Genomic DNA, 16,224 nt, shown 5'->3' with positions numbered 1-16,224 from the left:
TTTTACAATAAGTATTAAATAATTATATTAGCGGTAATTCACACTTGATACGTCTGACATCTCCAGTGTGGCTATTTAAATAATCGTCAAAAAGTTAAGAAAATTCTCTCTTTTCTTCTTTTTCTTTTTAAAGATAAATGCGGTGTTAAATATTATCAAGAATATAACATATAAACCTATGAATAAGGGAAATTAGGATGAATGACTTAGAGGATTCAACATTTAGATTCTATACAAGTCCCGAGGAAAGAGATGAGTTGATTAATTACAGATCCGACAGGTTAAGATCTGACCATGATGAATTCATGTTGCAGTCGACTGCTAGGCAGTCTGGATATGTATTAAACTCGTATATACATGGAAGAGCAGCATCTGAATATAGTTGTAGCAATGGTAGCATAAGGGAATTAATTTCGAGTGGGGATCAAACATGTTTAGAGAACTCACTCTCTCCAGTGAACCATTTAGAAACTACAGCATCAGAGGTTTCAACAATACCTTCAGCAAGATCAATAATGGAATTTAAAAGAAGAGGTAGATCCCCAAGCCTCTCATATACTGTAACTTCATTCCAAACACAGAGAAATAGTCGAGAATTTATGAAAAACTACGCACTAAATGAAAAAAGCGTTAATAGTGTCACAAATTGCGATGAATTAATTATAAATTCTAATGACAGGAATCCAATTGGTGTCCTTTCGAGAAAAAGTATAGATTTGAATCCCCCATGTCTTGATGATAATAGTATTGACAGGACAAGAATAAGAAATTATAATAATATTTCTTATAAAGATAGAAAAGAAAAAGAGAGTAGTTCTTTATGTACTTTTTTTAGATTATGTAATTGTTTTGGACAAAGAGTAAAGGACATTGAAAATTTATAATATTATTCAGTTAGAATAGCTTTGATGTTATAGTATGTTTTGGCTTTTATTTGTAATTTAATAGTTTATTTATTAGCCCCATTTCGTCTAATCTCATACCAAATAAATAAAAACAAATTATTTATCTAAAAAAAAGAAATAGTACTTGCTTATAACCGTCAAAACATTATAAACAAACTAAAAACAATAATATTATATATTAATTAACATTAACTCTTGTAATTTAATACTTAAATTATGAAAATATTTATAAAAATATTCACGAGCAATAATAACTGACAAGGTTTGCTTACTTAAGTGAGATATTCTCTAGACAAAGGAAAATCATAATAACCTTCAGGATAAGTATTATTGTCAATATTAAAAGTGAAACCATCTCCATTAAAAGTGTAGTTTAGCCCATCAACTACGTTAATTACATTTGAAGCATTAAAAAAATAACTAATATTATTAATAATACCCAACGGAATACCAACTTCTTTTCTTTCTTCCAGAAACTCGAGAGAAACTTCAATGGGAATATTTGCCGGGTAGGTTGGAAGATGATTAACAAATGGGAAAACAACAATCCTCGTATTGTTGAAATGTTGTGGTAAGAATGAAATAACTGACTCTAATGGAACCACTAAATCATGCATTCCCCATAAAAATAAAATTTTAACTGTGCTTTCCAATTTTGAAAGATCAATGTACTCGGAAAACAGGTTGAAAAAATTGTGCTTACCTACTTTTGCAATAACACACGTATCCATATGATAACAATCATCCACCTTTTGTTTTTTCTGTATAGTTGGGTCTATTTTGTGCAAAATATTCATTCTACGTAATGTTTCTGCTCCTCTCTTAAACATTTTGGGGTGTTTATATGAGTTAGAGAGAAATTTAGCGAACGGAGAGTTTAATAGTTTATGTATACTGCGGTGGTCTTCCTTAGTAAAGAGGCCTGGAGGACACATCAACACAAGTTTTTCCACAGTTTTAAAATACATATTTGTATATTTGAGAGCTACTAAAGCCCCCAGTGATGTACCAAGAACAACAACTTTTTTTCCATTTAAATTAGAACCATTGTAATCATCGTCAATAAAATCGAAAGCCGAAAGAAGTTCATGAAGTTGATTAGCAAATCTACGAGGAGTAAAATACCCTTTTAATTTCCAATCAGACTTCCCATGGCCAATTAAGTCATATAAAAGTACCTGATATCCATTACTAACTAGAATGTCCCTCCATCTAAAGTAACCCGAGAAGTTAGAACGTAGTCCATGAATCAACACTATTTTTTTTACGCTCTCAAAGTTTTGGGTTATAGAAAAATGGGTTCTACCTGATTTTAAGTTAATGAAACCATCCAAAGTCCTATATGTTTGCCTACATCTGGATTGCCTTAAAGAAATAATATAAAGGAAACAAAAACAAAATAAAACGGGAAATTTCATATTTATTATTAATAAAATTAGTATTATATATATTGCAAAAATATTCCAAGTTATAATCAAACGGATCCCCAATGTCAAAGCAGACTTTATTTGGCGCCTGAGAAAAACAATATTTCATTATAGTATTAAATTATTCATATATACCTATATATATATAGGCATTTTCCTATTTTTATATATTTGTACCTACTTATATAGTCATTATAGTCTTGAAAATCAATGCACAAAATTTGTCGTTTTAGGGTTAAATAACTAACTTAAACATAATTTGTTCATTTCTATTAGTAAAAGGAAACTCTTCCAATTTGCTCCTCTTACATTTATTTTGAAATATTAAATATTTGAGATTTATTTCAACTGTCTGAAAAAGAAACTAGAAATGTTTTAAAGTATATTGAATGAATTCATCACACATTGAATTTGTTTTTCTCCATTCGATTATAGATTGATAACTTAATAGAAAATCAAATTATGGCTGTTTTGACATAGAACCTAAAATAAGTCCTCGATTCTTCCTTCTCATTGTCCTGGAAACCAAAGTTATTTTGTTTTCTTGTGATGCCACAAATTATAACACAATGCATCTAATGGCATGTCACTATCGGCGGTATCTCATTGTTATTTAAATACCACAAAAAGAACTTCTTTCATAAACAAGTGTCATTTCATAGTCCTCTTTTGCACAAATGTCTACACTTGTAAAGAAATGGACGACACTATCGCTGTTGTCACGCCATTTTCTCATTAACTTCTTTAGTTTGGCGCTCTAGTGAAAAAAATTTTTTGCAGAAAACATCTGAGAAAAATGTTAATGAAACAAATGACAAATAGTTAAGGAGAGTAGGTATATTTTTTGTTTTCGTACTGTAATTTAAATGTGTAAAAATATTCTACTATTTTCTAATCGCAACTTATTGGTCAAATTTTATCTTGTATATTTGCTTAGTTTCATCAATCTATTATTCATACAATATTAAGATTAAAAAAAATTCCGATCCAATGTGGAATTCTACAAATAATAATAAAAAAATTACTGATTTTTTCTGATTTATTGTAAATATGTGCATGCAAATAAAAATATTACATACAGGAATTTACATGTAAATTATTTATAATACGTCAAAAAAAATTTGGAAAAAAACCCGCCAAATGTCATGCTTAGAGTAACTCATGCATCGCGACAACGCGTAAAAGTAGTACCAGGATAATAAGAGTTTAGGAAAAGGAAATAAAAAGAAGACGTAGGGAATAAAAAGACTTTGATGCGTCTGAGATTAACAGAACAAACATACCACGTGGTTAGATCAGTAAAATTAAACACACAAAGTATAACTTCCTCCTGAAGTTTAAATAAGTAGGCAAACATATACTCTGTATTCTTTTTTTTTCGTAAATATACAACATTTTTAACGATATTTTGATTTCAGTATTTCGTAACAACAAGCATATAAAAGTTATCTTTGGTAATTGAATAAGAATATAAGAAACAAGAAAAAAGAGAAAATCTGAAATTAGAAGCGACAATAAAATAGCAAATAATTAATAAAACCTTTTATTGAATTATATGAGGATAAACAAGGATTTCTGGGATTGGTGTTGTTATCAATATTAAGTTACTGTATATCTTAATGCTTAAATTGTTTTAGATTAGCAGCTTTGCTGTTATTACAACAACTAAAAGACTTACTAAAATAATAGTAATTACTTTTTTTTGGTTTATAATATATTAATATCAATAAAAGAATAATATATAATAAAATAAGCAGAGAAATGCATGACTCTGCAATACGATATATAGAGGAAATTGAATTATACAGTGGGAATGAAAATAGTGAAGCAAGAGAAAGAAACAACCATTTAATCTCCAGCCTGGATGAGAGTATCACCAATGAAAGAGGAAGCTCCTTAGATACAACGGAGACAGGATTACACGACGAATCTATACTTGAGGAAACAGTTAGAGGGAGGGTAAATGAAGAAAGAAATGAATTCATATTTATGAATTCTGAAGCTGAATTAACTGAAAGTGGAGAAAATTTAGAAAGAAATATACCTTTTTCATCAGTAGATAATATTATTAATAGAATAAGGGATGGAATTAGAGCGATAATGTTAAGTGGAAGAGAACAACTTCCAGTAATTAAATTTACGTTGAGACTATTTATAATACTTTCATTGACATTAATTCCGTTGATAAATGAATTGAACTCGGTAATTCCATTGGTATCTATGTTTATGAATGATAATAATTGGATTTTGATTCCAAGATTAACGAACAAACAAATAATAGACAAGGATTTATTATTGAGACTAAATTCCTATGAATCAGCACTTCTAACTAATTCTGGAGAAAATTTCAAGTATAGTTATTCATTTAACCACTTGAATTTAAATAGTGGTGTATCAAATGGTGCCTTTTTGGCAAAGCAAAAACACAGAAAGCTCAAATATTTAGACGAGAGCAACAGTAATATGTGTGCCAATAATGAAGTTAGTTTATTAGCTTATATATTATATTTAGGAAACGGTTATTACACAAACGGTATAATGGATGGGGGTGAAGACATTAAAATAAGTAATAACAAAGGTTATTCTTTTGGATGTTCTGATAGATATTATTATGGTGGAAATGATCTAAATTTATCACGTAATACTGGTGATAGTGGTGTAATAAAGTTAAACATTCCCTTAAGTTGGTGCTATTCAAATATCCAAGAAGGTAACGCATTTATTTATAATCAAAAATTATATTCAATGGGATCAAATATATATGGCAGAAGGCCAGGAATATCAAACATAAACACTGTAAGTATGGTTAATACCAGGAGGAATATTGGTTCAAACAAACAAGAGATTGGTAATTCGAATAAATTTCAAAGAGTTTATGGGTGGATGAGGTTAAAAATACACAAAAATACATATAAATATAAGCCTACAAATCTATTTAAATTTATTTCTCTTTTTTTTGTTTTGTTTAGGTGGTTTATATTGGTGTCTAGGATGATTGTACAAGTATGGAATTCTGGATTCAGTAGGACTTTGGACTTTGGAATTGGAATAGGTGTAGGCGATGGAACAATATTTGGCTCTGGTGGTAATAGTAATAATAACAATATTGATAATGCTAATTATTCACAACTAAAATTTATGTCTGAAATTAAATCTTTAATTTCCTTCTGTATTTTCTATATTTGGTCTCTTTCATGTGTGTATTTGCTCTTTGGCCTTACAACTAGTAAATGCAGCCCTTTTCCAAGGGTAATATTACACGAAAGTATCCAGTGGTTATTGTGGATCTGCGTGATTGTAACATTGGTATGTTTTCAATTAGTAAGACTGTCTATTTTTGACACAAATGAGAATAATGAGCAAATTAATAATTTGTTGAATGAAAATAATTCACAAAATAACCAAGATTTGAACGCTACATTAAGATCAAGAAATAGGAAAATACTAATACAACATATATTATCTGTAATATCTTGTTGTGGATTTGGATTCTCACTGAGTGGAAGTGTTTTATTGCTCTCAACAAGAATTACGAGTCCATGGGTAAATTCTTGTTTTATTACTATTATTTCACAATGTCTAGATTTGCTTTTAAGAGGGTATCTTGGTCTTATTTTCGATGGAAATCTCGATGGAATAAATGGAGGTAATGTAAAAACAAGGTGCTACAAATATGTTTTCCCCGTATATCTCTTAAAAGATGAGGAGAAGATAAATTGTAACAAAAATGGCCAGAGAGAATGGGTTGTAAAGTGTTCATACAATTCATACCCTCCTCCACTTATTTTTAAGCACAACTTTATTTCTATTAGACTTAATCAAGTTTCACCCACATTTTATTCTGTAAGTGATTGTTTTAAGGGTAATACATACATGAGAAATTACAGCAACGAAGACAATGAACAAGATAATGACTATGAAGAATTGTTAAATCATTCAAAACACTCTTCTTCAGTTACTTCCACATCTTTTTCATCTCCACCTTCACAGATTAATTGCATGATATGCTATGAAAATCAGAGCAATGTTGTGTTTTCACCATGCCTACACAGTGGAATATGCGATGTTTGCATAGACGAGTTGATGAAATGGACAGTATGCAAGTTAAGAAAAAGTCCTTGTTGTCACTTATGTCGCTGTCCAATTGAAATTGCATGGCAGTTACAGGTTGATAACGAAGTTAACGTCGCTACAAATGCCAACAATACTGGAAGTTTTTATTCCGATAAGTGCATTGAGGTTATATATCCAAAACTCCAAATCGATATTGACTCAAATGATAAAATCAGGTAAATAGCTGTCAGATACATACCATCATTTGTAAATTGTCATTATAAGTTAATATTTTTTTAAGCTAACATATATATAATGAACCAAGTTCATTTTTTTTAATAACCACAAATACCTTTTTTGTTAAGGCGACTGGTTGGATTTTACAGATAATGAGCTGTTAATAATACACAGTCCACAAAAAATGATGTAATTTTCTCCATTTGTTATTTTTTAAATGGATTGTGGTAATATTGATATAGAGCTTCCAATACACGTAATTTTATGTATGAATACATGCATGTAAATTAAAGAGAATAATTATAAATTTACATATTTAAGTTGTTTATAGAATTAATGCTTATTAAAGTTAAAACTGTATTTTTTTGCTTTATATTTCTTCCCCTATTATCGTTAACTTTTTTTTTGTAAACATGACAAAATATTATTTAGTGTGTTTCGGTTTATGTGTTGTAATTATGGTATTGCAAATATGTGGACAGATTGATCCTTGTGTATGCATTTAGGTGATTGCCTGCTATTTTTTTTCATTTTGTCTGAAACAGTCGCAATCAAATTGTCTGAAATAAAGGAAACACCTTCAATATTGCAATACTTGAAGTCACATGCATGGTCTCTTGGAAAGTAAAAAACTTTACCATTAGGCAGTAATTCAAGTTTTTCTGGGTCAATAAATTCCCCATCACCAAAATTTATCTCGCCTAACCAAAGACAAGAATCCTCTTGAGAAGTAATCGCAACTTTATTCCCTCTTATATCTATCGAAGAGTAATCCTGAAAGTTTGCTTCTTTTGGAATATTAATCATCCTCACAGATTTCCAAATACATCTTGATTTTAAGATCCTTAATTTAATGCTGTCATCTTCATTTTGCTCTCTTTCAGGTTCAATATATACTTTTTTCATTAATATCAGTCTCCCATTTCCGTACTCTTCACCCTTGGATTCGCCCATACAGTAGTTACCCTCGCATAGACCCAAAAGATAGAATTCACCAGATCTTGTTCTAAGTCCAACTGCTCCTTCAAATCCCTTATTATCAAATTCAAACCTATGTTCTGCAATACAAGTTTCTAGTACTTCATATGATTCTACATTATTTACATTAACAACTGCTAACTCTATAATATGTGAGTGATAATGTTTTTCGCCAGTTGTATAATTGTTCCTATTACTCGTATTTTTTAAGGTATGTGGACCTTCTTCAAGTGTGTTTTTACCATCACCGACTACATCATGAGGGATTGACTCTCTAATTACAAAAAAATGACCAGTATAATCATCTCTTACTATTGCTTCCAGTTGAGAATCTTCTTTATCTGGGTTTGTGCCTAATAAAAGCTTTTTTATATCAAGTGGATTTCCTCCTGAAGTTGTTTTTCTCATATCCAAAAGTTTATTTGAGTAAGAGAATGGAGTTAAGCTAAGTTCAAATTTTCCAATATGCCAAACATTATCGCAAACTATCCATAATTTATCGTCAAATACTTTAACATCACTTGCTTCAAATTTATTTATATCCATTATGTCTTTAGGTAATGCAAAGTAAGATAATTCATAAACAAGCTTCAGAACTTTCTTTGTATAGTCTTTATCCTCACAAATGTTTGAGTCAGCAGCTCTCTTATTTATTCCCTGACTTGTATAGTGACTTCCGAAAATTGCATCACCGGAATTTATTTGAATATTCTCTAAACTATTTTTAATGCTTGAGCCTAACTCCTCTATCTTGTCCTTTATTTCACCTGTGAAGTTTGAAACGGTCTTATTATTTAATAATTTCGTTTTGTTAAATTCTCCATTTGTAAATTCCAGTGTTACCCCATCTTGTCCATTTCCACTACTACATTTTTTACTTTTTGGTTCTGCTACATTATGTTCATTGATACTGTTATTATTTGCCTTTTTATTTAAATTTTTTTCGATAATACTTTTGCTTAATTCAACTCTCGCATTTATTGGGGTTTTGACTAATATTATTATTGCTGCTAATACTGTGAATAAAAAGAGAAAATTGACTAATGTGAATCCTTTCCTGCTATTTACTCCGTTGTTCCGATTTACTCCTTCATATATGTTATTTTGGCCATTTCTACCTAATGAGATGTAGTCATTTTCCAATGCGTTAATACCACCTTGTATATCCATAGTTTATGTTTGTATCTATGTATCTATATGAGTGTAAATAAATAAGTAAATAAATAAATATATATATTAGTTTATCCGGGTTTAACTGAAAAAAACATATATAAGTAAACTGTTTCTTTGTTATTATATTATTACTTGTATTACAGTCTCAGAATTCTATATTTCATAAATTATAGTTACAATAACGAATTAAAATTAATAACGATCTATGAAAAAAACAAAATAAAGTGTGAGGCTTTTGCTTAAAACTGTTAGTGACCTTTGTAATTATTGTTGGTATAGTCAATGCAATGCTTGAATTTTTTTTATCTTATTAAATTAAAATATATATAAAATGATGCTATTTTTAGTGTAATTTATCACTAAAAAATAAATCACAATTGAATAAATAATATATTTTCCAATAGAATTTGAAAGGCAATAATTCAACAATTTATAATTATAAAGAAAAAAAATACATATAAAGTTAAGGAGTAAAATTATGTTCGCACTTATAAAAAAAATTAACCCTCAAATCTAATATTCAACTAATATTTCTTTTTTTTTGCAATAATTTTTCCTTTAATAAAAAAAGGTATCGAGTGAATCAATATTAACACTAATTTAGGCGCTCAAGATCACATGCAAATGTTATGTGTCAATGTTGAAAATGGCGCCTGGTCAGAGGGTGCAAAACCAAATCTACCAATGTGGGTATATATAAAATAAATAAATAAAAGGAAGAAAAAGAAGAATTACAATCAGTAGAATTATATTTGGTAAGTGAGGGTATATAGATGAAAATTGAGATAAAAAAAGTGTAAGAAATACGCATAAGAGTGATTCAAGGTAATAAGTAAAGGAAAAGGGATTAATTTTGAGGTTAAGAAGTTAAAATGTTAAAAAAATACTAAACATAAATAAATAATAATAGAGTATTCGTTTCCTCCTTATTCACTTTTTGATTTAAAGCTAGAACTTGTGCAAATATGAAATTTAGTCTGCGTAAACGAATTGGGAAACCGTTATGACAAGAGAAACAGGTGAAATGAGACATCAAAATGGAGTTTCTAGAATTAATCAAAAGAAATTAATTTTTAAACAAATTTTACGTACTACATTAATTTTATTGATATTGATACCTTTGCTATTGGAGGTTTATTTTGTGACTCCAAATATAGTTGAGTTTACATCTGGTAAAGAATGGGTAAGAGCATTAATAAATAGCGATTTTCAGGGAATGCCAATAAGTATGGGTGATTATTTAAGCGGAGATAGTGGTAATGGTAACCTAAACAATGGTAAAAATAAATCTGAACACCTAAATTCAGATGTTAAATTAAGTGCAAGTTCAACTAATAACAATATTATATTGCTTTTGTTTAATCCATCAGATTATCTAATTGGTGAGGAAGTTTATGGAAAAAATACAAAAGGACCTTTATCCATTAACAATAGGATTTATAGTAAAAGTAGCAATTTAAGGAACAATCTTAAATCATTAATTAGTTACTCAAATTTTGAAAATATCAAAAAAAGTAACAAAACAGTAGCTAGAGGTTTAGTGAATTTAAATGCAAGTGATGATACAAATAACAAAGTATTGATCATTAAAAAGGACGAATGCGATTGTAAGCCTTTAAGTGATAATTATATCGACAAAAGCTTAAGTAGTGGTAATACAAATAATAGAGACTGGTATATATTAAGTTCAGATGGTGAAAATTTCATATCAAAACCGGCATATATACAAATGTTTGCATTAATGATTTTGGTAATAAGATGGATTTTTGTAGTCAACTACACAATTTTACAATTATTAATTCCGATTATTGGGATGGAAAATTTAATCAATAAGGATACATTGAAATCGAATATTATATCACTAGTTTATTTTTCAAGTTCAAGTTTATCCCTTTCAATTACTGGAATAGAGGGAAAAGACTGTATAACTTGGTGGTTTTTTGGTCCCGATCCAGAATATGTACTTAAGTCACAACTTTTTGTCTGGTTCGTAGCTCTAATATGTATTTTGCTTTACTTGGTTAAAAATATACTTGAAAAGGTAATTCATATATCTGTAAAGTATAAATTATTGAATGATTTTATTAAAACTTTTATTTACATCCCAATGGGATTAATAGTTATAATATCAGTTACTCTTTGCATTCTTGGAATTATTAAACCATGGATATTCTTGGTATGGGCGACAAGTTTAATTATAGAACTTGAGAAAAACATTAGGGAGCTGAGTAATCTTAATATTAATGGTGCAGAAATATTAGGCATAACGAATAACTACGACGGAAATAGTGCAATAGACCAAAGAAATTTACAAAATGGTTCGTATGATATAGATGAAGTTAGTATTGTAGAAATAAAAGAGGGCACTCAATCATCAAAAAGTGCTTATGATAAGTTAATGGAACGAGAAAATGATTTGGTAATTATTCCAATAAGCAATTCTTATTTTAAGATTTTAGATTCAAGTATTGAAAGCTGCTGTAAAAAGCTTTGCCAGTGGTATATGAATCACAGTAATTTTAGATTACCAAACAACTACTTTAATTCAGAGCTTATTGAATTTAACAATAAATTTTTAAATACTTTTGAATTTAAAATAATTGACATGTTAAATCATTACAAATATGAATTCAGTAATAACAAATTACAAAGCTTTGACTCAACTATAGCATCTACTAACTTTAACTCACTTTCATTTTCGTCCTCCTCATCATCATCATTTTTAAGAACTAATTCATTCCAAAATTCAGAGTTCGGCAGTAGCAACTCCCAACAGTTATTTATTTGTAACATATGCTTTTTAGAATATAAATCAATTATTATATTTACTCCATGTGGGCATGGTAATGTTTGCATTGACTGCCTTGGAGAATATTTATCAAGTAGCATTAAACTAAGACAGTATCCAAAGTGTCATATTTGTCGTGAAGAAATTACGAAAATGATTGAAATAGAAAAAAACAACTGTTTTCAGAGTGGTGAATCTAAGGAAGGGGATATTTACTCATTTAGAGGCAGTGGAAACAATAATTCTCAATTGAAGATTATAACAGGCGCAAAGCTTGTGGCAGAGGTTGTTTTAAATAGTGAAAATTCACAAAACTCAAGTTATAATAACTTCATTAACTCAAATTCGTCCACTATTCACGATTCTCCGGAAGGAAGTAGTAACAAAATCACTCTAAAAATATCCACAAAGAACTCAAATTTACTTAGTCAGCCTTGTATTAAGGAACTCATTGAATTGAATAATCAAACTCAAAGATTTAATTTTCTTTCACGTTTCTTAAATAGAAGCAGATAGATTACATACACATATCTATTTATACATAATTTGCTTGACTGCATAAGCACACATATACCTACTTTTTCTCGCCTGATCTTTTTTTTTCTTGCAGGATACTGTTTTGTTGTTTTATTTAATTATACATAAAACTAAGTTATCTGTAACTGAATATGTTGTATATTGGTACCTGTAGTTACAAAAATTCGTAATTACATGTGATAAATGAGGGGTGGCGCCACGTGTTTAAATAACTTTAATAATAAAGATGAATAGGGTAGCTTCAAAGGTAATAATATATTTATTATTTTAAATTATCTCAGAATTGGAGTATATTTCTTTTAATTATAGATCTAGCATTTTTAAGAGATGATGAGCGAAATCTTGCTCTAATAATAGAACAAAAATTCACTATTCCCTTTTTTTAATCTCTACATGGCTTTAAATTAATAATCAAGGTACATTTTTTGTAGCAATTACATTTGAAATGCAAAAAATGGCGATTATAGAAAGTGATCGAATTTTGAATATGGATAACTTCTCATATTGTAATACTATTTCTTTGTTAAGGTACAATTTAAATAATAATGATGAAATAAAAAATAAGATTTTAGACTATATATACGAAAAGATAGAGGAAAGAATGTCGCTAAGGTACTTGAGTGTTCAAAAAGAAATAAATGGTAAATTGAATAAAATAAAAAACGAAGTTAAACCTGGTTTTGATAGTATGAACGATAATAACAAATCAAAGAATATGCTATTTGACCATATAATGTCAACTTTAATAATATCAGATAAATTAGAAACGAAACTTGATGTTTTAACACTATTGGAAGAACAATACGAGACAATAATAGGCGATTCAGACTCAATATTAAGTGACAAATCTTGCTGGAATAGGTACAATATAGTATTTAATATATTTGAGAGTATAGCAACTTTGAATTACTATAGGCTGGCAAAAGAAGTAATGAATTTATACGAAGCAAGTACAAAAATATCAGAAACTAACGTGATTAGTGTGGATAATATACATGAATCGTTAACAAAGAATAAAAAATATCACATATCAATACTAATTCAGTCTCAAACACTTATAGCATTTACAAGCATAGCAGTTAATGTAAATTTGATAGAATTAATCCCTTATTGGTTTTCAAAGTTAATATCAATATTATTTATAATATCTAAAGAAGAATATATAGTGCCACAAAAAGTAAATGAGAAGAATATAGTTATTTATCAAAATTACTTTTATATTAAAAAATATGCAAACGAATGTTTAAATGAATTAAACAGAAATTACCCACTGTTGTTCAATAATTTATTGAACTCAAATGTTGTATTGAATAACGCTAAAGGAAAACTTAGTAAAAAGGATATGGTGATAATTAATTATATAGGTAGTAATATTAGTAAAAATATATGGCCTAACAGTTTAGAAAAACACTTTATAAGTGAATTAAATGGAATTTACAATAATACTAGTGGAAAAAGTACATTTTCGGACAATTTATCTATTGAGCTCATAATATCTATAATAACCTCGATAATCTCCGTTCTAAATGATGATGAAAGATTGGTGACTAAACTTATAAAGGAGAAAGAGAAGTTTCTAACCTATTTAGTAACTTATATTATGGAAGATTTGTCATCAACATCAACTTGGAATTTGCACAAAAGAATATTATTTTTAAAAAATATAATGAAAACACTTTCAATACCACCAAATGTACTTGAATCTTCACTATTACCATTGTTCTATTCGTCTAAAGTCCATATTTTATTTGAAATAAGTTTGTTTATAATTGAAGAAATATCTAATGATTTATTTAACAATTCTTATCACAATATCATTGGAATAATAAATAATTATTTAATGCCAAATAATATAAGAATATACTCAACATTGTGGTTACAACTGTTAATAAATAATTATAAATCAAACTTTAATTCAAATAACAATATTAATAACACGATAGAAATTATAGATAAAATAATAATACCGAAGTGGTACGATTCAAGTTCACTTAAATATTCAAAATTTTTATTACTAATCCAATTAAAATTAAACGGTATTATTAATTCAGGTGAAAATGAATTTTATGGTATTCTTCATGAATCTCTTTTTACACTAAGTGAATATTTAATTATAAAAGCACCTATAGGTTCTCACTCTGTATATCTTAAATTACTATTTAAAATATCGTTACTGTTTGGAATGGAGGCATTTATTGTTGATCACATATTTAAATATTCATCAAGTAATAATTATTTAGTATCGTCTACTCATATACCAAATACGATAAAATTAATAAATTTAATTACTGTATATTCGAAAAATAAGCAAAATTAGTAAGTTTTGGATTAATTTACATATTTTTTTGACTAGATATTAAATTATTTTTTACATAATAGTGAACAGATCATTTTTTTGATATATAATTTAATCAATCATATAAAGTCTCTGAAAGATCCCAAAGAGATAAATCCATTTTTATTGTTTATATTGTACCTGTCTCTAGAACACAAATTATTTTCAAAATTTGGAGATTCACTTTTAATTACTGATGTAATTAATACACTATTATATATTACTCAGGTTTTCTTAGAAAGGATTCACCAGCCAACAATGAGGTGGATATATATAAACAAGATATATTCAGTAAGTTAATGGATTTAGGTTTGTTTTCTTTATTTAATACTTTACTCAGGTTTGTATACAAATAATGATAAACAATGCAACTAGTTTTGAGATAAAGTATTTGTTAAACAAATTAATCAAATACATTAAAAGTTTAATTAAAATGTCAGATACACAAATACTTGATTGTATGATTGAAATGGAGAATTCAATCAATAATACGGGAATTAATGCCATTAAAAATTTGTATGAATCTGAAAATAATGTTGAATCCAGTCTAGATAGTTTGAAAGATTTATATTACAGAAATAATACAAATAATTCAACCAATAAATGCGAAAACAATAGATTTGATTCGACTCAAAATACTATGTTAGATAAATATAATATCGAATTAGTAAAATGTAAATACTTTAGAAAGAAAATATACAATTTATTTGATGATGATTCTTTTTCAATATATTCTGATACAAATGATAATTCAAATATTATTACACTTCCATTTCAACTAATATTCAATAATAAAGACGAAAGTATCAAGTTTGAAAAAATATGTATATATGCACTTAAATTCGACTTTAAATCTTCTAATAATTCATTGGAAATTAAAACAATACATATACCTTTTTTAAAATCTCAAGAAGATCAAACAACCGGGTTTGAACAAGAAAATAATATAAAGTATTACATAAATAGTAGTGATACAGAAATTCTAAAAATCAATGATAACCAAATATTTTTATTTATTAAAGCAAAAGTAAATCATCCTTGCCCTTGTTTAATAAAAATTAATTTAATATTTAATGACGAGTATGGTTCAATACACAATATTGAACTTGACGACGTCTACATTTCTTTTCAAGATTTATTTATTCCATTAATGAATGAACAAGTATCTCTAAGATATAGTTGTTATGAAATTAACGGGGAAATAAAAGACTCAGAGTATCTAAATTATAGTGATAGTATGATAAGTTCATGCAGAGTCCTAGATTTATCATCTAAGTTAATACTTGAGTGTATTAATAAATACATTTTAATATTTGAGGTTGATTACCACACATTAAATAAGTCGTTTAAAGATAAGTTCAAAACATTTGAAGATTTTGACTTTAAACATGATTTTTTAATGAATAAAAGAGAGTTGAACACTTTAGATCACCATAATTATGAAGAAATTGGAGATATAGAAGTAACATATAGATGGTTCTATATTCATTTATTCCCAAAACATCACCTGATTTTTCAATTTTCAATTACTGATAATGTATCTATTATTAGAATTTATACAGACTTGTATGATATACTCGCACACTGTGATAAACTATTCGATTTATGGATAGATGAAAATAATATCAACTAGGATTTAGTATGTATAACTCAGATTTTTGTTCTTTTTTATAATCGTACTTTTTTTGTGTATATATAATGTAGACATTAAAGAAACAAAGTTTCACTATTGAATAAATCTAAACGAAAAAAGAGATATTTAACTTGTTAAAATACTATTAAAAGCATATT

At 27.8% G+C, this 16,224-nt stretch overlaps 6 protein-coding genes across 6 annotated transcripts; 4 read left to right on the top strand and 2 right to left on the bottom strand.

The window, feature by feature from the left end:
* Positions 1-197: 197 nt before the first annotated feature.
* Positions 198-884, top strand: FG379_000055 (uncharacterized protein; the record flags this gene model as incomplete). Its single annotated transcript, XM_067326596.1, has 1 exon — positions 198-884. One exon carries the CDS (start codon positions 198-200, stop codon positions 882-884), a length of 687 nt encoding a protein of 228 aa, XP_067183009.1.
* A 293-nt stretch (positions 885-1,177) lies between these two features.
* FG379_000054 (secreted of the alpha beta hydrolase superfamily) lies at positions 1,178-2,323 on the bottom strand (the record flags this gene model as incomplete). Its single annotated transcript, XM_067326595.1, has 1 exon — positions 1,178-2,323. One exon carries the CDS (start codon positions 2,321-2,323, stop codon positions 1,178-1,180), a length of 1,146 nt encoding a protein of 381 aa, XP_067183008.1.
* Positions 2,324-4,093: 1,770 nt separating this feature from the next.
* Positions 4,094-6,625, top strand: FG379_000053 (uncharacterized protein; the record flags this gene model as incomplete). Its single annotated transcript, XM_067326594.1, has 1 exon — positions 4,094-6,625. One exon carries the CDS (start codon positions 4,094-4,096, stop codon positions 6,623-6,625), a length of 2,532 nt encoding a protein of 843 aa, XP_067183007.1.
* A 453-nt stretch (positions 6,626-7,078) lies between these two features.
* Positions 7,079-8,770, bottom strand: FG379_000052 (uncharacterized protein; the record flags this gene model as incomplete). The annotated part of the gene is made up of 1 exon (XM_067326593.1): positions 7,079-8,770. The coding sequence occupies one exon, from the start codon at positions 8,768-8,770 to the stop codon at positions 7,079-7,081; it is 1,692 nt and encodes a 563-aa protein (XP_067183006.1).
* A 1,006-nt stretch (positions 8,771-9,776) lies between these two features.
* FG379_000051 (uncharacterized protein) lies at positions 9,777-12,077 on the top strand (the record flags this gene model as incomplete). Its single annotated transcript, XM_067326592.1, has 1 exon — positions 9,777-12,077. One exon carries the CDS (start codon positions 9,777-9,779, stop codon positions 12,075-12,077), a length of 2,301 nt encoding a protein of 766 aa, XP_067183005.1.
* A 475-nt stretch (positions 12,078-12,552) lies between these two features.
* FG379_000050 (uncharacterized protein) lies at positions 12,553-16,066 on the top strand (the record flags this gene model as incomplete). The annotated part of the gene is made up of 3 exons (XM_067326591.1): positions 12,553-14,414; positions 14,478-14,724; positions 14,774-16,066. 3 exons carry the CDS (start codon positions 12,553-12,555, stop codon positions 16,064-16,066), a joined length of 3,402 nt encoding a protein of 1,133 aa, XP_067183004.1.
* Between the last annotated feature and the right edge of the window lie 158 nt (positions 16,067-16,224).

This window comes from Cryptosporidium bovis (assembly GCF_009768925.1).
Source record: "Cryptosporidium bovis isolate 45015 chromosome Unknown contig_1, whole genome shotgun sequence".
Classification (NCBI taxonomy): Eukaryota; Apicomplexa; class Conoidasida; order Eucoccidiorida; family Cryptosporidiidae; genus Cryptosporidium; species Cryptosporidium bovis.
The sequence above is the reverse complement of the archived record's forward strand: the minus strand, read 5'-3'. Positions and strand labels throughout refer to the sequence as shown.